Raw genomic sequence first — 22,064 nt, forward strand, 5'->3', positions numbered from 1 at the left:
ACCAACAGCTTGTCCTGGACGTGCTCCAGACGAGGTCAAGATCTCTAGATTCAGATTTAAAGGGGAGCACCCTGTCGCACAGAGGCGCGCTGAGACTAATGACCTTGCTGATGTGCAGATGCAGGCGGCTCATCTGGAACAACTCCCACCATCTAATGGGTGCTTACCCCAGTTTCCACGGCAACTGTGCAGACTGTCCTCCCAAGAAAAATGACATCATCGGTCGTCTCAGCAAAATGCCCGGGAAACAACATGTGTTTACACTGGACTGACGAAGACGAGGACGAGGGGCAGTGGGAGAAACTGTGTGATGTTATTATAGGAGAAGGAGGTTGGGGTGGTTGCATGGTTAATGAAAAATTGGACTTTTATTTCAACTCATGCAACAACCTCTCTTAGAGCGCAGCCTACATGATGTTGTCCATGCTGATGGGAGAGTGCACTTGACTCAGCTTAGTGGTTGTTTTATTTTGGAGGACATGTGCACTGAATTGTGCTGGCGGATTAGTTTCCTCCATAATCTGTAGAATCAGGGGGAAATAGCAGTTTTCTTATCATAAGAAGCCTCCATCATGACAGGGATGACTCCCTTTGTCACAAACATGCCTGCTCTTTTCTTCTCCTCCCTACACTGTGGCACTAAACACCCCTCATACCTTCCAGGAAATAGCAACATCCAGTGGATGCGCCGAGGCCAGAGGCGTGGATTCCCAGCACTGCTGTGTGCTGAGGGATAAATAGTGCTCTCTGCCTTTAAGTCTACTGTACCCCACTGTGCGGAGAAATGTGATGTAGTGCCGGCACATGAGAAGATGTGCCGTCTAGTTGCTTCTAATAATAGCCGATCTTATTTCGACCACACCGACGCCTTATTGCATTATGGATGCCTGTGGAGCGGCGTCCCTTCAAGATAGCGTGGGAATATTTCAGTAGAGGCTGCGGCCGAGCATCTCAGGGCTCAATGCTCCAGCATCATCCTCATTCTCCCGCCTGTGACCGCAAGAGCATCTCACCCACCGGAGGCTGCCGCCGTGCCATGCCTGTCGCCTGAGCCCCAGCTGCTGTGCGAAGGGGATGCGTCGCTTTGACGCGCAGCCGAAGACTCTCTCCTCTGCATCCCGGATTTAGCTCCGCGGGGGCGCGATGCGGGAGTATAAGGTGGTGGTGCTGGGCAGCGGCGGGGTGGGGAAGTCGGCGCTGACGGTCCAGTTCGTCACCGGGACATTCATAGAGAAGTACGACCCGACCATCGAAGATTTCTACAGGAAGGAGATCGAGGTGGACTCCTCTCCGTCGGTGCTGGAGATCCTCGACACGGCCGGCACCGAGCAGTTCGCCTCGATGAGGGACCTTTACATCAGGAACGGCCAAGGCTTCATCCTGGTCTACAGTCTGGTCAATCAGCAAAGCTTTCAGGACATCAAACCCATGAGAGACCAGATCATCAGGGTCAAAAGGTGAGATTTGGTGTGAAAAAAAAAAAAAAAACACATTTGCAGTCTGAAGAGGTGAGTGTGTTTAGGCCCCTTTAGACAGCCACATCCTGCTGGCACTGTAGAGCCGGGTTGGCTGTGATGGAGGGAGGGAAGGTTGCACATCACCATAATAATTCTCTGATCTTTCCCCCAGTTCTTTTATTGTGAAGCAAAACAGTGAGATTGAGCAGTTCCTGGTTTTGAAGGAGTGCCACCTGGAGCCTCTGAGGGCCCTCCAAAAGTCAACAAACCCCACTGGAAAGCACCAAAAGCTGAGATTGAATTTTTTTTTTTTTTTGAACACAGGAATGATCTCATCCTCACATCCTCTGGTGTCCCTCCTCTTCCTCGCCCCCCCCCTCACTGCTGCGTGAGAAGCTGCAACCAGCTCATATGTTCTTCATAAGAGCCCAGCTGCGGCTCACCTGTCGTACATCAACCCGCTGTGCTCTGCCTGGGTTCGATGCTCCCTGTCTCTCTCTCTCATGACTAACTCTGGATGGCTTTGATCAGTTCGGCCCATTACTCAACAAATCCACTGAGCTCATCTCATCTCATCTGGGAGAGAGTGGAAGAAAAGCTGAGATCTTTCCTTTTGGTAGTGGAAGGCTGTTTCTTTTTCCTCTGTTGGCTTGGAGCCTCTTGATTTGTTTCATGACACTGACAGCGAAGGCATGGCCGCAGGCCGCAGGTTGACAACAGCTGAACATTATGAGGCTTGAGCTGATGTCATGTGATAGCTTTGGTGCCATGTCAAGACAGATATGATGTCACAAAGACATCTGGCAGAGGCTGAGGGATAATCACTTGTCTTGAGGCATTTATGTCGGTGACTTATGTCGCAGTGATGATCCTGAAGTTCACTTTTACCCGATGATGGTGACGATCAAAACCTGGACCTTGTGGCTTCTGGTTTAAGATGCCACTGATTGTGTCATCATTCATAGCGTCCCTGTTGCGTGTCATCGTTCTTTTCTTCTCCCCACATTTCCTGACTCCTCTCTGTTGGGAAATGAGTCAGCTACCAAAATAAAGGCCAAAACATTTAGAAATGGAATACAAAAAACATGTTGGACAGTTTACTCCCTGATCATTATTGTTTGTCCCTCCAATCACGGGGTGCAGAAGAAACAATGGGACCCCCTATAGGACCCCCCCCCCCCCCAAAACTCAAAGGGCCACAAAACATCTGGTTTGTTTTCTGTTGCTGGAGTATTTTCTCACAACAAAATGACCAGCGTTGACAACTACTCTACAGTCTCTCTGCCGGCGTGGAAAACTTAAACGATAATTCATTTTTATTACTTTGGAAAAACTGCGAGCACACAGCTGCAGTAACTGGGGTAGAAAGTTGAACCAGATCTGCAGACGCTCTTATTCTGAAGGCTTTTGGAGGGGATTGTTACTGTAGGTGCAAACCTGCAAATAAAATGCTCCTAAACATGTGCAGTCCCCCAAAACCCATATCATCATCATCAAGAGAGCAAACCCAACCGTCGCTGGCTCCAGCTTCTCAAGTTTGAGGATTTTGCTGCTTTTCTCTGTTATGTAATCCTAAACTAAATACCTCTGCACTTTATGAAGCAATTTCAAGATATCACCCTCAGACTCTCTTACGATCACACCACCACTGCTAACACCGACAACAGAATTTGAGCAGACAAAACTGAATTATATTCTCAATAAATGGATTTGTGCTTGCTATCATCCACATAAGTGCACAATAATAACCTCTCTCACTCAGTTTGACTTATTTTATTAAATACAAAAATAATCAAAATGACCAAACAGATGTATATTTAATTGTTAGCAGATCAAGGAGCCCGATACAAATTAAATTCAGTTTTTGACGCTGTTAATTACATAAAATGAAAACCTTTGGCTCGGACAGTTCATTTAAGGATGGCGAGGATGGGCTCCGTTGGTCAGACCGCATTCACTGGGTGCCCGCAACGCAATCAACTCCTGGTCTCCATTAGCTGTCTCCAGGAGATCAGCCTCCCTCCTCCCAAACTTCCTGCTGATCCAGCAGCAGCAACAAGAACCACAAAGAGATATAGCATGTACCCACTCACTAGAACTTAATGGGATTGTGTTGGGTTGGAAGCCAAGAAGACATCAGGCCTCCATTAGGGCGTCACATAAACCAGAATGCTTATGCAGGGCTCTTCGCGGGGGAAGCATGGGAAAGGAGTACCTCACAAACCAACCATATATAACCCCCGTGCCAATTGTTATCGGTGAAAACAACATCTGGGTGTCGCCCAATAATCTCCTCGCCTGCACGCAAGCGTTTATAGTTCTGTCGGCCCGGGAGGAGGGAGCGCGTTCAGAGCACTGGAGCTGCGTTTTCACGCTGCACTGATGCTGTGTCTAATAGCAGGAGGTGAGCATCACGCACTGCTGAGTGGGAATAGCTTGGAGAGACCAAAACTACGTTTCCCAGGGGGCACTTTGGTGGAGGTACAAAGCAATTTCCTGACCTCAGGCTTTTAGTGTTTGTCATCAGGAGGGAGAGAGTTGTTAAAGCAGAATGCGAGCTAAGGAGAGCCACTGGTGAGGCGGCCATTGTTGGAGTGTAAAGTGCTGAACATATTTACTGCACTTATGCTCACACACAAGTGTCCTCACCGTGCTCCACCATATATCACATTCAGGACTGACTTGTAGCTGCACAGCAGTTCTTAAACATGAAGTCATGTTTACTTGCAACCCCACTGAATACATCACAGAGTTGTGTCCAGTTTTAGAACACCAAAAAGGTAAATGTGTCCCAATAAAAAAAAGCAGAGGTCAGAGAGGAGTCAGAATAATAAGCAGAATTTGTGCAGCAAAAATGTTTTTTCCTTATTTCCTAGATGTTAATCATCTCGTAACCCCTCCAATTTTTTGTGACCCCATAGGAAAAAAACCCACTTTGCTTTGATCTGTATCTGGTGTTTCCCACGTTTAGATGATTATCGCTTTTGCATTCCAGATCCCAAGGGAACATTTCAAGTGTGACACCATCAGTTAGAAATGTCTTTTGCTATAACAGGAAGTTGACAGAGGTTTGATTGGAGTGATTGTGTTTTCGGCACAACTATTACACACGACTGCAGTTTTTACTCTTACATTGTAGTCCCTGTAGCCTGGGTCCAGACATCTTTAATTGCTGCTCATATCTCCAGTTTTTTCAGCAGATCGAGTAGGTCCGGCTGGAAAAACGATCAAACAGCTGAGAGCTTTGCAGGAAGGAATAAGAATGAGGTGTTCGTCTTCAAGAAACGTAGCAAAACGGCAGGAGAGACGACGACATGAGTGTAAATAATGCAGCGGTTGAAATATTTTACAGAAACAACTTTGCAAATGTTTATGACTGACGAAATGCATTTTTTTAGGTGTTTGGTGAGAAACAGTGATTTAAAACTAACCCAAAAATATATAATTATAATAAATCATTTTGTTTGTTTACATGAAAAATTTCACAGGGTACTTTAAAGTTTAACTCCACCAAGGAAAACACATTGGTGGGATGGATGCATCACTCACTAGTGATCCAGTCCATGCTTCGCTGAGACAGTGCAGATTCATACTTTTTTCACTGATAAAGTTTTCATCCTGTTTTGAGATCCACCTCACAAGTGATGAATCAGAAGTTGGGATAGTAATGAGCTCTCCTTGCAGAGAAATCTTTAATGAACCTCCACTTCCAGCCTTAAAACACACCAGAAAGGAGGATTTTGACCATTAATAACATTTAAGTTTCCTCCTGAGCTCGTTCCAGTTTGTTAGTTTTTTAAACACCCGAGCAAAACTCCCCTCTTTATTTCTCACATTGGATTGGTGCCTTCATTTAACTGCTCAGAGCAGCAGGAACAAAACTAATGAGGACTTAACTCCCATACCCCCTATACAGTGTTTGCATCTGAAGAAAAGAAAATGAGGAAGTGGGCCGCACCATTAAAGATGAGAATGAAGTTTGGGGTTTCATCATTAAAAAAAAAAAAAGACTCTAACGACCTTTTTCCATCTGCTGTGCAGGCCCTCTCTTTGTCTGTTTATCGCAGGAATGTTTGCGGTTTGTTATTTTGTTTCCTCGCTTTCTTCCTCATGTAGCCAGGGCGCCGCAGAACCATCAGTTACAGAGGCTTTGTTCTGCAGCAGTAACACCCTTTGGGAGTTAAGGCAGCGTGGGCGCTATAGGTTCCGTGATTCTTCTGTCCGGTCGTACAAGCAGATCCATGCGTTGAGCACAGCGTAGCTGCTCCAACTGCTAATTAACAGCAGATGCGGAGAGCAAAGAGGCGGCTGCAGGGTTGGAGGGCTTCATGTTGGAGACGCCTGACTGTTCTTTTGTAATTTGCATGTGTTTGCCGGTGCTGTGGGGCTCGTGAAAATAGGTAGGTGAAGTCGCTGTGGCTGTTTAGCGCAGCAGGGAGCCTTAATAAGCCTGTTGTACCCCGAGGATAAGTGGAAAATGTAGAGGCCATCTTTTTTTTTGATGAGTTATAAACACTGCTTCTCTGTGTGTGGGAGGGTTTGTGTGTTTGCCTTTTTCCCAACAGCTGGAATAACGCCCTGCAGAGGCAAATGACAGTAACTAGTTTGGTGTGTTTTAAAGGTCAAATATATATCAGTTATTCAAGATTATGAGGATGCAGCATTTTGCCCTCTGGCTTTTCACAAATGGAGTAGCAGATGATGGAGCTCAGCAATTTGCAGTATCCCATTTTTTTTTTTTTTTTTTTTTTTACAGAAATTCTTTAGAAGTCACCACAGATTTTAATATCCACATCTCTGTATAATTTCATAAGCTGTCTGCCACCTGCTGTTGTCTGTTCCCTAAATCCAAGGCGACATCTCTCCCACTGCATTTTGAGAACAAAAAGCTGCATTTTCATACAGCCAGGCGATCCAAACACATTCCAAGTGTGCTGATAATTCCTATAGTGCACGGCTGCCAACTCTGGTGTTGGACCAATAACAAGTTCGAAATGTTTGTAATTTTCTCCTGCTTTATATTCACACAGTATGCGCAGTAAAAACACTACAGGCAGAGAATAAACACTGGTAACCAATAGTTTAAAAGCCACAGCAGCCATGAGGATACTTTTTACTGTGATCGTTGGCTGTAATGGTGAGGCCTCGGTTTGAAGTCTCCAATGCTTTTGATCAGTGGTGGAAGAAGTATTCACACTATTTACTTTAAGCAAAAGTGCTGCAGTGTAAACATACTATGTTGCAAGAAATGTCTTATATTATTAGCATGATGTACTTAAAGCTGCAGTTTGTGGCCACTTGAGGTTCCCGAGCAAAATATCTGGCTCTTCAGGTGCTAAACGTTCGACTTTGTCTGTCTGTACTTTGGTGCTGTTCTGGGGGTGAGCAGTGGGTTTATCAGACTCAACCGAAACAGTTAAATTGTTGGCCGTAAAAACCAAAACAATGAGCTTAGAAATGCTAGAAGGGATAGTGTCTGTCAGTGTTATATTATTGCCATAGAAAATGGAAATGCTACCATTTCCATTACAGAAATAAAGGTAAATAGTGAAAGAACTGGAAGAGCCTCCACATCCGCAAAAAGTATCATTTTATTTCTTAAAAATGTCAAAAAAGGAATTCAGTTATAAGAGCACATAAAAAATACTCCCACTCATACTCCTCCATTTAACCCCAAATACTGTCTTGACTGACATATTCTTCAATGATACACTGAATAATGACATCAGCCTGTAAATCCCTGTGGGGCGACTTTTCTTCATGCTGTGTGTGGAGCAGTTTCAGTCCCTCCTCATCTGGCGAGGAGGGAGTGGTAGTTTGATGCTGCAACAGACAATCTCTATACAAACTCCCACCCCACCCTAGAGACACTGGCTCACCCTGTGTCTTTGTAGTTATATATAGAGTTTATCCTGCAAGGCTGTCAGATTGAATTTGTCTGCATGGTGCTCTCCTTGTTCACACTTCACACCCTCCAGACTCCGGCTTTCCAAACACACACGCCATGCGAGATGCTTGTCCTGCTGAGGTCAGTTGCTGTTTGTATGTACGCGTGTGTGTTTGTGTGTGTGTGTGTTGTGCAGTCTTTGGCATTTGAGCCTTCGTGAGCAAGTTTTCCCAGCTCGACGGTCTTAGAGCGTGTTTGTCGACCAATTAGGGCAGAAATTGCTGACATCATTTTTTATCATTTGCACTTTTTGGGAAGGTTTTTCTCCGTGGTGAATTCCTCTGGAGGGGGTCAGAGGTCAAGCTCAGCCACAAAGCAGCACCCTTGAAACTGCTACTTGCTGAAGGACACTCCAGCAGGTCCAGCAGGTGCTTCAGCGTCCTTCACCCCGGGACTTCCCGCTGTAGGACGCTCTCTGTGCCCACTTCTCCACCTCTCCCCTGCCTGCACTCATTGCCTCCAGCTCTCCGGCCCTCTTTAGCACAGTGAGGCGTTTGCCAGCTCTTTTCCACGCCTCAGTTCTTCTTCCAGCTGAGCAGTGTGGCAGCAGGCCACCAATTTGTAGATAAGAGCCCATTTCTCAATAGCACCAGCAGATCAATAAGTCAGGCTCAGAATGCACTTACGAATGACTGATGGTAGAGGCTATTAGCTGGTCTGTGCCATTACCTGTTGTGAGAATATATACCCCCTGTAAGTGACGTTGTGTAGTTATTTAATAAGAGAAAACATGAAGGGCGTCTGACTGAGATGAAATATAAAGTGGGATCTGGATTTACTATACTGTAATATACAAGTACATTACAGATCACATTGGTCAAAAGGATGTGGACGCCCGAATGTTACACCTATATGTGTCTAATTCCAAAACCGTGGGTGTTAATCTGCTGCTGTAACAGCTTCCTCTCTTCTGCAAGATGTGGGAACGTGGCTAATGTTGGGCGATAAGGTCTGGCTTGCAGTCAACATTCATCCCGGGGGAAACAAGCTGTTAACACAGCTTTGGACTCTCATCAAACTTATTTGCTAACAGTTGCTTATTTACGCAACCAGCAGTTATGAGACAACATTAGCATTTAATTGGGGCTGTGCTTCTGTTCTTGGTCTCCAAAGGAAAAAAAACTATCTGGAATATCTTTGCTGCTAAATGCTCAACTGAAGCTGAAAACGATGCTATGAGAGCAGTGAGAGTGACCCAAAACAGTGAGCTAAAGAGGGCCCCTTCTTATACAGTTAGTAACTGAATCCACTGTTAATATAGAAATATTGATCCCAGGCGCTTTAAGATTGACCCTCATTTGAAGCACATAGTCTCTCCTACAGGTGCCATCATAAAAACACCAAATGAGAAAATATCTGTTGGAAGAATGGTGAATCAGTGCCAAGGAGGACTGAAGCCGGGACCTTGTAGTGGAACAAAATCTTCAAAGATACTTTATGTTGTTTTTTAGTTTATGTGTTTTTATGTGATTTGAGTGAAATCACCCTTTAAGGATCTACTAGGCGTTAAACCTTCGTCAGGAGGAACTACTGTGATATTTTGGGATAAAACTCTCTAAGTGAACTAATGCGCTGTAGAGTTTTAAATGTAGGCGCACACAATAGCCAAATCTAAATATGAAGTACGAAATAGTTGTTTCCAATGTTCATGTCTTCCCATGTGAGAGCAGCACATTAGCTTTATTCAATTATTCAATAACCTGTTCCATTACTCTCCCCAGCCTGGTTTCCTTGTATTGATGGCTCACTGGGAGGAGGACTGGGATCGTCAGCCACACGCTGGGGAAGAAAGCTTTTGATCCGTGAAGACATGCTTAGTGCATGGTGGAAATGATGCAAAGTGGAGAGCTAATGATTTTAAACAAGAACTGGGAGCCATTTCATGTACAGCTTGCACGCCATGCCAACCACGGGTGTATTATAAGACTTGGATGCCGGATCTGAAAATGGCGCCCATTCAGTTCCATACGAGTTGCTCGCCTGGCGCATACGCCGAAAAAGTTTCTGGCTTCCGGGTTGCTTCCCATAGAGACTGCGCAGTAGTGTCACTCCCATCATGCCTTTGGGCAACTTTATGATGTGTAATAGACTTCTACAGGACCGGCCTGGGGCTTTAGACCACGGATTTAAAACGGCAACAGCAACAACATTCAGTCTGAAGCTTTAGAGCCTAAAGTCACATCGGAATCAACATTTTAAAAAATCATAACCAGGCAAAAATATAATGTTTAAATTGTCTTTTTGGCATTTTTAAGATATGGATGCTGCATGTGACAGATAACCACAACTCATCAGATAAAGTTATTACATTTACTTTCTGTCATTGAGAAGCACATTTGTACGGCATGCCTTCTTTAAAAATCCAACCAAAGCTGTGCAGGGCTGTAGTTAAGCTCTATTTCTCACTGTTCTGTTTCACAGATATTTGATTTGAAAATGAAAAATAGAATAAAATTATTATTATAAAGATTTAATTTAAATGATGAATGCCACTGAACATATAGCTACTGTACACTGAGCACACACTGAGGACGTGGGGAGGTAGAGAGGCGCCGAGGAGGACGTCCAGGACGCACCTCAACCCATCTTGTTATCGGATGTTATGCTAACTTCAGGTAGACGTCTCTGCCAGTGGTTTTTAAATAGCTTCAATTTGTTAAAAAAATAAAATAAATAAATAAATGAAATGCATGTCTTTTATAAAGAATTTGTATGTGTCTCGCTGCTCAGGGAGGGAAAGATATAGATTTGATCTTGAGTGAGGCCTCAGCTGACAAAGCACGTCTTCATTCATGAGTTTTTAATGACCCATGTTGATGTGGTCATATTGTACATGTCATCCCCTGTTGGAGAAGCCCAGTAACAGACTCTTACTTTTATTCTTAGAAATAAAAGGCAAAGGCAAGTGTGACCAAATCTGTAACTGTGCCCTGAGAGAAATCAGAACGGTTCACAGTTTATAGTCAGGAGGTTTTTTCCTGTGGCTCTAAAGTGTCTGAAGTTCAGGTTGAGACTGACAGGAGAAGAGATGAAGTGTTTATCCCTCTCCTCTCGCTCTATTGTGCATTGTTTAAAACTCTTATTGTTTCGGCATCTAACAAATACAGTATGTAGGCCAACAGTGCACACACACGCACACACACGCTGTCACTGAGTTTTTCCCTCTGGTTTTCTCCCGTAGGTATCAGGAAGTTCCTGTAGTCTCAGTCCCGAACAAAACCCTCCCAGTGGGGAAGAAGGCAGCAAATTTCAGATGAACGCTGCTCTGATGTGACTTTCTCTTTTATTTCCAGGTACCAGCAGGTGCCTGTGGTGCTGGTGGGGAACAAGGTGGACCTGGAGGAGGAGAGGGAGGTGTCCCCCAGTGAGGGCCAGGCCCTGGCTGAGGACTGGGGCTGCCCTTTCATGGAGACATCGGCCAAGAGCAAGACCATGGTGGATGAGCTTTTCGCAGAGATCGTCAGGCAGATGGACTTCTGCCCTCTGCCGGACAGGAGGGAGACCTGCTGCCCCGCCTGCAGCATACAGTAGCAGCCGATCAGTCTGCTGGGGGGGTGATGGATGGGAGGAGAGTAGACGTTAGGATGCAAATTAATTCATGTTAGCTAGATTGAATATGGAGGGGTTTTAAAGCAAACATCCACTCTTGCTTTCACTAGTTCTACCTGCTTTCTGTATCTAACAGTTCAGGCCTCTGTGTTGGTTAAGAAGCATTCTGGGAAATGTAGGAAATCACGTAGCAGAAGTAGACAATGCCAGTTAAGGGGAATTGAATTTCAACATTCATCACTCCTCCAACACAGGGTGGATTTTCCCTTCAAAGAAAAAAACAACACTTGACCTCCCACATCCATCACCATCCTCTTGATTAACAAGATTGGGTTTTCGGGGGTTTCCCAAAGGCTGGACGGTGCCAAAACCATCTTAAAAGCCATTGACAAAGCAGATCATAGTGCTAAATGCTTTTGGGAAACCAGCCATAGGTCTAAGCAGGGATGGCAGTGTGCTCAGCAGTTTTATTGGCCCTGTTTTCTTCTGCTTGTGTTTTTCTTTTTGCACTTTTGGGACTTTTTGACAGTGCAAGACCAATCACCAAGTATCTGAAGGGATGTCACCACTGTGAAGGAGTCATACTGGAGGTTGATTATACAGCAGACCCGCCTAACTATGAATGAATGAACAGATGAACGAATGTCTTAAAAGGAAACTGCACCTTTGGGGAAATTCATTCAGAAGATCCCAAATGTTGACATACTGTGGATGATGTGTGCATGAAGTTGTACTGTCACACTGACATTGAGTACAATCAATCTCACCCAAAGAGACAGCATCAATCAATCAATCAATCAACCGATCAGTCAATCAATCATTCATTAAAATGTACGGACAATTGTCTTCACACCTTACAGATGATACAAATGCCTTGTTACATTGTATGAAGTGAACATCAGTGTCAGTGTGTAGTTCATTTATCTTAAATCACATCAGACATGTTAGTGGTTCAATGTCAGAAACACTTATTTTCAACAAAAATAAATCTTTATGCACAAATTTGTCTTGCTCATTTATCGTTGAACAGTCATTTGATGTCACTCACTCACGGGAAAGAAACTCCACATATTTTCTTTCGTTTGAGTTTTTTGTGAAAGCAATTTTTCCTCACTGCCATAGTTACCTCTCTCATTTTAGTTTAGCCTCCACAGGTCATGAGATTTGCACTCATTGTGAAAATAGCCTCTCAGCTTTGCTGTTTAGCAGTAATCTGGCTCCATCACAACCAATGTCGAGATGATTTATGAGGTTTTGGTCCTTGCGGCTGTGTTCCCTGCCCCGGTGTCCTGCTGCTTCTGCTTCTGCCATTAGTGCCAACACTTAACTGCTGATTCTGGTCGTGAAAAATCCAACAAGCATTTGTCAAATTCGGAGTGCCATTAGGGCCCATTAGAGGATGAAATTGAGGATATGTGAGACTTCAGAGCCAAGATAATAACTTTGGATTCAGCATATGAGAAACAGTCTTTCAACACTAGAGCGAGTGAGGTGATTTAGAAATAAATTGTGGAGGAATGCCATAAATATCTAAACTTTCATACAAGTGCCTATAGCAACATCAAATAAGTATTGTACAGAGATATATTACGTTGTTAGGAATAGACTTGATTAAAAAATGGTGCTAATACAGATAATTTTTTTTTCTCTGCAGAGGACAATAATCATTGCAGTGCCCCGTCTACATAAGCCTCATTGAAATGACTACCAACAGCGACATCTGCTGTCATAAACTGGAACCGCAGTTCGTTTTTGCAGGTCACATGGAACTCTGTCGCCTCTGTCAGTTCCTGCCCGGACCGAAATAGACATTGCACACGAAGCAGGCATGGCGTCCTTCGGTCACAGGAGGTTGTAACAGACACTTATCGACTTGCGCTTCTGTCTCTGTTTTCGCTTGTTTTTTTTTTTAATGTGGCTGTAGAAATATTTGTCTCAATGGCGACCAGGACCGTGTGTCGACTTCTCCAGCGCCGTAAGTAACTGTTAGCCAACGTCAATCGGCTAGCATTAGCATGTGAGCTAGCGACAGTTTAATGATAGCTTGTAGCTTCATATCGCTTTAGTGTCAATAAGAGTATATTTGTCATAGCAAACATTTTGACTTGTCATGTGTAATTATTAACATTAATTTAAATATTGAGTAAGATACTCCAGTGACTTAGCATCCACAACACCAGGTGCTCCTCTAATTAATGTCACGAAATGCACCTGTGCTATTTCCTGCTGCCATGTTTGAAAATGTCTGCCGTGATTAAACTATTACTATGACCGTTAATAAATAAATATATAAATATATTATGATATCCAGACTCTGGCTTTTAGTCTCAAATGTTGCTAAGTTAGCATATATTTATCTTCCAAGTATTGCCAGATATTGTCAGCATCAAATAGTGTAGGTTTCACTATTCGCAGTATTAGATATTAAATTATTGTTAAGATGTGCATGAAAGTAATTTACAAAGTCTCAACTTCATTTTGAAAACCTCTATAATCACTGGCATGACCTTAGATGGTTGAAATGACGGCATGTAAAAACCCTCCCACATGTCAACCAAACAAGGCTGTGAATGCACTTTAGTTTTTCTAAGATATGATTGACATTATACCAATTTATAAAGCTGACATTAAAGAAGTTAAATCCCAACTTTAGTATCTACTATGGGTGTAAATCCAAAAACACTGCAGCCTACACTTCCCATAATGCAACTCGGTAGCTTGTTTGGTGCCCATAAATTCTTACATCTTTCAAACTACACAGTCTCAGTTTAAAAACAGGCTATTATTAATATATAATATTATTATATTCTATTATATATTGTAGTCTCAAGTCCAGATTAACCCATTGACATGGATATGGTGTCATCTGTAACTTCACTACAACTTCTCCAGAGTCACAGGAGAAATTATACAGCTACATATAAGCCGCATGTAAAATAGGCGAAAGGCTCTTTTAAGTAATAGTAACATTAATAACTAAGTTGAGACAAAGACTTCATCCTGTATTTGTTTCCTTGGTGGGAAACTACGACAAAAAGTAAAGTTTAGACATTAATGAGTCCTCTGTTGTCCTTTTGATTCATTTTGACTCCTCTTGTCCCCCACCCCTCACCTGCAAAGGTTATGCATCTACTGCAGCGGCCGTGCGTCCACCAGCTGCCGAGGTCCGCAGCCAGCGCAACGCAGTCTTCTCCAGAGAGCAGGCGAGGCAGAGAGCTCTGTACCCTCGCATCGAGAAGATAGAGGTGTCCATGCAGGGCCCGGGGCTGGACGGTACGCTGCTCATCATGAACAGAGGGATGTCCACTCCACTGAGCTGTGCCAGACGTAAGTGAAAGGGAGTGTGTGGTTGACCGGTTCTTGAACCTTTAATCTTTACTGTAGCCATTTTTAGAATCAGGTCAGGTCCTCTGAATTAAACACAGTCTTCTGAATAAATGTTTGTTTTTGCTCTTAAATTAACTCCCCTGTGTTTCCCTCAGACTTGACAGAGTATCACGTGACCAGCTCAGCTCTGGCCCTGGTAGACGAAGAACTATGGCCTCTCCATAAGCCCCTCACCCACTCATGCTCACTTACCCTGCTCACGTTTAAAGACAGTGACCCAACACTGGTCAACCAGGTAACTTTTATAACAAAAACGAATTGTATTTAATAGAATTTCTGATTGCTTGACACATTCGTCTCCTGTTTAGTTCTAATGTATTAAAAATAAGAGAAATGGTATTTTCCAGCTTTTTCCTCCTGATTTCGACCATAAATCAAACCGTTGCTTTTGTGGAAAATCATTCATTTCTGTTTTTACAAAATGTAAAGTCAGGGAATTATATAATTTCTTGGGGGAAATAATAAAATACCAACTTTCTTGGCTTGTCTCCCCTTAACAGAAGACCGTGTCCATATGTGACCCCTCATAAAGCCTTTTAGTCAACCAAAGTGATTTTTTTTCCCCCTCTCACGTAGTTTTTGTTTTGATCATATTTTAGAGGCCTGAAGAGGTCAAACGATCCACTATTTAACACAACAAAGGAATTAAGTCTGGAAAAAAATATGTTTATTTTTAAATCTGTCTAACTAACTATGAATCATCTTGTGATCTTGAAATCAATAGTATCATTAACGGAGTAAATGTCTTAGTTTAACTGTGTCCTCTGGTCCTCCCAGGCCTATTGGCGCTCCTGTGCTGCCTTGCTGGGTCAGATTTTGGAGACTGCCTTCAAGGACGACTATACTGTGGAGCTGCTCAGCACACCTGAGGTTCCAGGTAAAGGAGCTCCTCTTCATGTCTGACCAGGCATCAGAGACCAGTAGAATTTATCCTTGCTCAATAAATCAGTCAGGGTCCTCTGCTAGACTGCCAGAAAATTAAAAGCCTCAGTCAGATGCAGTGTTGGATGCTTGTTTCTAGACTAAACAGAATATAATTAAACACAGGTAGGATTAGATTTCTTATTTAGTTTATGTAATTGAAAAGTAAGTTTTGTATTTTGATAAGAGGTCATAGGTTTCAGTTGTGTTTCGCTAATTTGTTTCCACTTCATCTGTTTCCCCGCAGTCACTTCAGGAGCCTTCTGCTGTGATTTGGCACTCGACCCTCAGCTGGATTCATGGACTCCCTCTGAGGTGTGTGTGTGTGTGTGTGTGTGTGTGTGTGTGTGTGTGTGTGTGAGAGATTGGTGAAAAGCTCAGTTAATCTTCCACAGTCATTACTGAACTTGTTCCCTTCTACTTTCAAAGGAAACTTTTTCCTTTATAGAACAAAAAGATAGGAATGATGTCTGTTTCCAGCTGGTGCTGCAGCTTTGATTTAAGATAAAAATGCATTTGAAAAGTAAACATTTACTGCCTGAAAGACAAACTTCACACAAAGCTGAAATGCATTATTTCACGTTTCTGCGTTTCCACAATACTGCAGTAAGATGTGAAGTTAGACATTTCAGATGGTGAAAAGTTTTTCATTCACCCAAAATCTCCAAATCTGTCTTTTTCAATACAAATTCACTCTTTGTACTGCAGACTTCAGACAAACAGAGGCTGCAGTCAGCTTGAGTTACATTGGTTTTCATGATGGAAGAAAATATCACAACAAAGAAAAGTCTTAGACCACCCCTGCATCATTGTTTGGCCTAAATAAAGTCGTACTAACATCCTCCTCTAAACCTCATCTAATCCTGTCTTTGTTAGTATTTAGGCAAAAAATAGGAGTGTTTGCATCTTTAGGATTCAAAGTATCTGTTATGTAAGGTTTTGTATTTATTCACATGTGTGAGAGAGAAGACAGCTGGTGATGTACTGCATTGTGGATTTTTATCATCACCTTTGAAGTGAAGCTTTTATTTGTCACCAGCAGTTGCAGAGGAGGAATGACTCAGAGCTTTTGTTGGTTTACTTCTTTGATTACAGGACATCTTGGTCTCTTAATCTACTCGATCCTTTTTGAGTGGAAGAGAGTTGTTTTTGTAAACGATTATTAATATAGCTCGTTTTTCTCTCCAGGAGTCGTTGCGCTCTCTGACCCGAGCGGCTCAGCAGCTGATCCATCAGGACTTGGCCTGGGAGCCTCTGGAGGTGGCGCCCTCTGTGGCGCTGGAGGTCTTCTCACACAGCAGGTAAACTGACTCTTGATGCTGCTCAGTGCTGTTCCCCTCTGACACTCCTACACAGCTCATTTCACTGCTCTTTGTTCCTTTGTTCTCACTTCATACCTCAGAACCTCTGTCTTATTTTCTCAGTGTTCTCCTCTTTCTCCCTCCACACACTATTCTTAAACACACACTGACTATTTTTGTCTGTGTCTCCCAGGTATAAACAGGAAGAGGTGGAACAGAAGGCGGCACAGAATCCCAAAGGCACGGTGATGCTCTACAGGTGACACAAAATGCAGACATTTTGTTTCAGACAGGTTCTTGTCATATTCATGTATATCTAAGGAAATGTACACATTCTGTGCATATCTCACCTAACCTCCCACATCCACATACCTTTTGTGTAGATGTGGTGACCATGTGCTGCTGAGTGGGGGCCCTCTGGTGGCCAGGACGGGTCTGTGCTCCCAGTATGAGGTGACAGCCCTTCACAGCCTGGCCCAGGGACCCTGGGGCCTTCACCGTCGAGCACAGGGCCTCTCCCTGCCTCTGCAGCTGCAGGTAAGGACGTGTGTGTGGATATGATGACGTAACAGCTCCTAAACACACAGAGGATTTCTCAGAAAGTTGAACTGAGGATGCTCTCCGTGTTAGGTTTTCTCTCTTGTTTGTCCATAACTTTTTCTACACCTACATGCCAGTTTGTTAGTTGCATTTTACAATGTTGATTAATGTCGCCTTCTCAGTGGAGCTATTTTCATTCTAACCAGTTTTAAAATTCTTTTGTATGGATTTTAGTTTAATTTTATTGGATCAGGGACCCGGCTTAGTCCTATGATGGTTTAAATTTTATGGGAAAACTGATTATACCTAGATTTCTATGATGTAAAAATTTCAAATTTAAGGGTGAATATCAGTTTAAATGTCATCTGTTGGCAACTTCACTTTAAGCTTTCATTGCCACCAGGAAAAAAGTCTGATTATTCTACAAACAAAAAGTGATTCTTTCTCAGTCTGCAATGGTTTCCCTTAAGATTATTATTTTTATTATTAATGCTTGTCCTCTATAATTGCACAGAAGAGTATGGTGCAATAAAAACTACTTTATTGTTGTCTACATATGCCTGCAAGTCACGTTTTCTCTTCTCTCTGCAGGCTCACCACACAGTCTGGAGGAAACTGAGGCAGCGGGCAGAGAAACTGGTAAGAACAACAAATATCTCAGTATCTCATTCAGCTACAGCGACATCAAAGCTGAAGCGCTGAGGCCAGCTCACAGAAGGAGGGCTGTTAGTGTTTTGGGGCATTGGTCTGGTCTAGATGCTGGATACTTGACCAAATTATTGTCTGTTCCACATTCTGCCAGCCTGCTCCCCAGCCACAGCCATCACTTCACATTTTTACAAAGTATCCAGAGGTTAGAATTTAGCATGGCTATTTTTATTGCTTTGCATTTATGTTTTGGCACAAAACAGAGAGAGGAGATGCAGTGTGAGCTGTAGTCTTCAGGAAAAACCAGGTTTCATCCTCATGATGAAGGACAAACTCCCGTTTTCTGAACTCAACATCAAAGACGCAGACACTAACTCCAGATCCAAGGAAGAAGTATTTTTAAATCTCTCCAGGTTCAAGGCGTCTCATTGTAGATGTTGTATATAGTGACACTCAGATTGATTCAAAGTTGAATCTGCTCTGTCTGAGCATAACCAAGTTTGACTCGGGCTCTAATGGAGAAGCATAAATTCTTCAAATTCAAACTAGGCTATGAGTTAATTTTGGATGGAGCCATCTAGGCGAAATATATTTTGCTGCAGCCTTCCTGGCATTCTCTGTGCATCCCTGATTGCGTAATGAAAAAAAAAAAGATGTACTCATTAATAGACACACTTGATTTGGCAACCGATGACATACTGTGCTCTGTGGCCTACATTTTATTTTCAGAGATTTGGTTACTCAGGGAATTGAAACAGCACTTTTTAAGACAAAAGTATGAACGTCAGAGTTGGACTGACAGTACAAGTGTAGAATATTTGGATCATGTCTTTCTGAGGGTTTTACAAGCACAGGATTAGCATGCAGAGCTGCTGCAGGGGCGACACAGTTTTATGGTCTGAGAGGACCCTCTTCCATATCATCAGCTGACACAATGACGTTGGCTCTGAGTGTGCTTATGATGTGAGTAGAGGACAGATGTCTCGTCAGTATGGGATGTAGAACCAGTCTGAAGGACATTTATGCAGCAGTGTTTTTAGTATGTGTATGCAAAACTGAGCCTAATGCACATATTTCCCTCACACAGTGGCAGGCAGAGATCATTAAAGCCCACATTAATGTTTTCTGTCTTTCTATAAAACCACAAGACACTGGCTTGTTTTGTCATGTTCAATGTTTGTCTGTCTCTCCTTCATGTGGCAAAACAAAACTGTGAGAGACATCGAACACATATTGAAAACATGGGCACATGTGTACGGTATTTCATTTCAACCTTGTGACACATGAAAGTGTAATTCTGGTTTATTACACCTTGAGTCTTGACCTTTTTGTAGTGAAAATATGGAGGAAGGTTTATTTCTATATTTATATTTTTCATGTTGAACCCCACTGTTGGGGAACTCTCCTACAATCCAAAGTTATGAACTTGGACAAACTACATTTTCATACTGTGCATCCTGGGCTCGGAGTAATTTACAGCAGACACTTCATTTGGAAAGGCTGCCTTGATACCAGGTATTCAAACACTGCATTTAAAAATGATCTGCTAACACTTTAGATTACAACCCACACAGTACAGTGTAATTATCAGGTATGTGTAAGATTATCAGTAACATGCTGAGGCAGGGACCAAGACGAGGAGCAACTTTGCTAGCAGCCTTATACCCAGAATGCACCACTGATTTCACTTTCAAGTGTGTGCACAATTAAAGTTAGTATATGAATACTGTGTATTTAAACGTCTCATGTGACTGTGTGTAAACTACTCTTTGCTGCTACTGTGGTCAAATCTCTTTAGTCAAGTGAGATAAAACCCCAAGAGTGAGTTTGTCTCAAGTCAAAATACCCAGTGGACATACAAGCTTATAAAGGATTATTCTGATGTATTATAACTTGGGTCAAATTTTCATAGTTTCCATAATTCCTGGCTTTCATGATTAAGCTGTGCTCACTAAAGTAATTACCATATTTCTACAACAAAGTCCAACTGGGCAAGAAACACCATCAGTCAGACGATCACATGAGCTGTAAACAAACCAACAGTTCAGTCAGATTATCTTAACAACTTTATTAGGGAAGTAAATAAAAAAGTAAAGTCAGCACTTCCAAAAATGTGAGTATTAATTCATCAATCTACAAGAAAACTGTGTGCAAAAGTATAGTATGTCCAGTGGGTCAAAATTAAACCAGCCACTCAGTCTGTGAACAGTTTTCTATTGTTTCCTTCTCCAATGAGTTAAGAGAAGAGAAGGGAAATATCAACATTTTTGAATCAGTTTCTATTAATGGAGATACAAAATATAGAAACACTGACTCTTTGAGTAGAATTAGATGTTTCAAAGTTGATAAAATTCATATTGGTGTTTTTATCTGCAGTTATTTAGATTGTATGATATATAATGTATGTGTTTCCCTTGCGAGTTTAGATCCAGGGGGTTGACAAAATAACAGGAACACTTCAATCTAATGCACTTCTGTACAGTGGCCATTCAACACAGCAGCTTTTTATGAGACAGTTTGATGGGGCAATTTATTCAGCTTTATATTTTTAAGATTGTGTTGTTCAAATGCATTAAGTTGTAAAGCTAAAAGGTTTGTGTTATTTTGTCCACTGCCTGTATGTGCCGTAGTACAGAACTCACCAGAAGCAGGTTTATAAAAGCAGCGAGGCGTGGGCGAGCATGTTTCTGAGCCGGCTGCAGGCAGTAGGGAAGCATGTCCCCCGTCTGCCTCCAGCTGGCGCTCATACACGGCCGCCCACACTGCAAACAGATTCTCCTAAATTTTCCCTGTGGGGCGCCTCATGCCCCCACACCCCTCCAACATCTCTGTGGAAGTGTCCTTTTAAAGAGGATTTTTGAGCCGTTTCTACTTTAGCAAATGTTCTCAAAAGTTAGAGAACGGACGTAATAATTACTAAAGTAATTGTTAACATGATCTAACGTGTGTTTTGTTTTTGTTTTTTTAATATAGGTAGAAGTGCCAAGACCTGAAGAAGTGACTCCACCCTCTCCTCCTGACTCAACTCAACCTCCAACCAGCCAGTAACCACCTCTGTGTAACCTTCCACGCACACATATACACTTTGACATGTATCTGACTGTAATATTTGTTCAATAAATGTGTAAAAAATGCATGACAAATCACTTCCACTTATCTCTTTCTTATGAAATTCATCACTGAAGGGAGTCGTGACCCTTGACCTTATTGTCACAAAACACAAAACACGGGTGTCTTTCTTACATCATGTGTTGAAAGAAAGATTTTAACACTCCCCTGTGGGACTGCCTGGGTTTATAACGGTTCACCTGATGGTGGGTGTGTAGGAGTGAGCGAGAAAATGTAAATGTGGATTTGTGTTTGTGTCCGTGTCAGCAGTTTGCTCAACAAAAAAGCGATGTGTGTGTATGTGTGTGTGTGTTGGCTGAAGGTCAGGCTGTAGCGCAGCTGTTTTGTCTATCACTTGTCAAACAGGTGGCTCTCAATCCTCAGAGTGTGTTCAGAGGCAGGTGTGAGAAAGTGTGAGCAAGCCTGAGGATTCAATGTTTCTCTTTACATTTTTCTCCCAGGATTCCAGGCGCTTTGACGTGTTAGAGACAAACTCCTGGTTTCTGCCGCAGATCGCCAGCTACAGTACGTCTTTAGTGTGTTGAGATGCTGTAGATGTAACTTTGAATCACAGGCTAAAATTGTTTGGTACCACTTTATAATAAGATGCTCTTATAAAAGCCTCAAGTTGTAATTAATAGTTACTGTGTACAAATGCTTCATTAATGAGTCATAAACAATAAGAACAGCTGTCCTGGTTGTCTGTTGTTACCATGTTACCAAGTTATAAACAAAGCCTCAATTCCTATTAATAAAGGTAAATAAATAAGATAATTTCATAGTTAATATATGGCTATTAATACTTGTTATTCAGACTAAACATACAATATAGAGGTGGCAGCTTGGAATTTAGGAGAATTTGACATTTTTCTATTTTCTCATTTATAGATAAATGCTTTATCTATAAATCAAGAAATTCCCTGGTAAAGTAATTAAAATGAAAATACTTATAGCTGCAGCCCTTGTGTTGAGAAATGAGCCTGCTCAGCTACATGAAGAACAAATAGTAGATTGTATGAAAATCATCATTGTTGATCGTAAGGATCTGCAGAAAGCGCTGCTGTCAGAGGTGACCTCCTTAATCTAAATGTCTGGAGACAGCAGGTGCTTTCAGACGATCCATATCACACTTTGTGTTTTCTCTTTTGTCATTCAACAGAGGAGAAACACCGGACAAGGGTTCGGCCTAAAACTTATCTATAAAGC

General features: G+C 42.5%; 2 protein-coding genes across 2 annotated transcripts; both read left to right on the forward strand.

The window, feature by feature from the left end:
* Positions 1-676: 676 nt before the first annotated feature.
* LOC139609395 (ras-related protein Rap-2a-like) lies at positions 677-11,955 on the forward strand. Its single transcript, XM_071463883.1, has 2 exons — positions 677-1,457; positions 10,698-11,955. Exons 1-2 carry the CDS (start codon positions 1,144-1,146, stop codon positions 10,933-10,935), a joined length of 552 nt encoding a protein of 183 aa, XP_071319984.1. The 5' UTR covers positions 677-1,143; the 3' UTR covers positions 10,936-11,955.
* A 781-nt stretch (positions 11,956-12,736) lies between these two features.
* Positions 12,737-20,893, forward strand: mrpl39 (mitochondrial ribosomal protein L39). The gene is made up of 10 exons (XM_071463879.1): positions 12,737-12,928; positions 14,074-14,280; positions 14,436-14,575; positions 15,118-15,217; positions 15,509-15,576; positions 16,450-16,562; positions 16,756-16,821; positions 16,946-17,099; positions 17,694-17,741; positions 20,724-20,893. The coding sequence occupies exons 1-10, from the start codon at positions 12,892-12,894 to the stop codon at positions 20,796-20,798; spliced, it is 1,008 nt and encodes a 335-aa protein (XP_071319980.1). The 5' UTR covers positions 12,737-12,891; the 3' UTR covers positions 20,799-20,893.
* Positions 20,894-22,064: the final 1,171 nt, after the last annotated feature.

Source organism: Trachinotus anak, unplaced genomic scaffold, assembly GCF_046630095.1.
Source record: "Trachinotus anak isolate AG129_WGS33_773 ecotype Australia unplaced genomic scaffold, CSIRO_AGI_Tana_v1 ptg000026l, whole genome shotgun sequence".
NCBI classification, from domain to species: domain Eukaryota; kingdom Metazoa; phylum Chordata; class Actinopteri; order Carangiformes; family Carangidae; genus Trachinotus; species Trachinotus anak.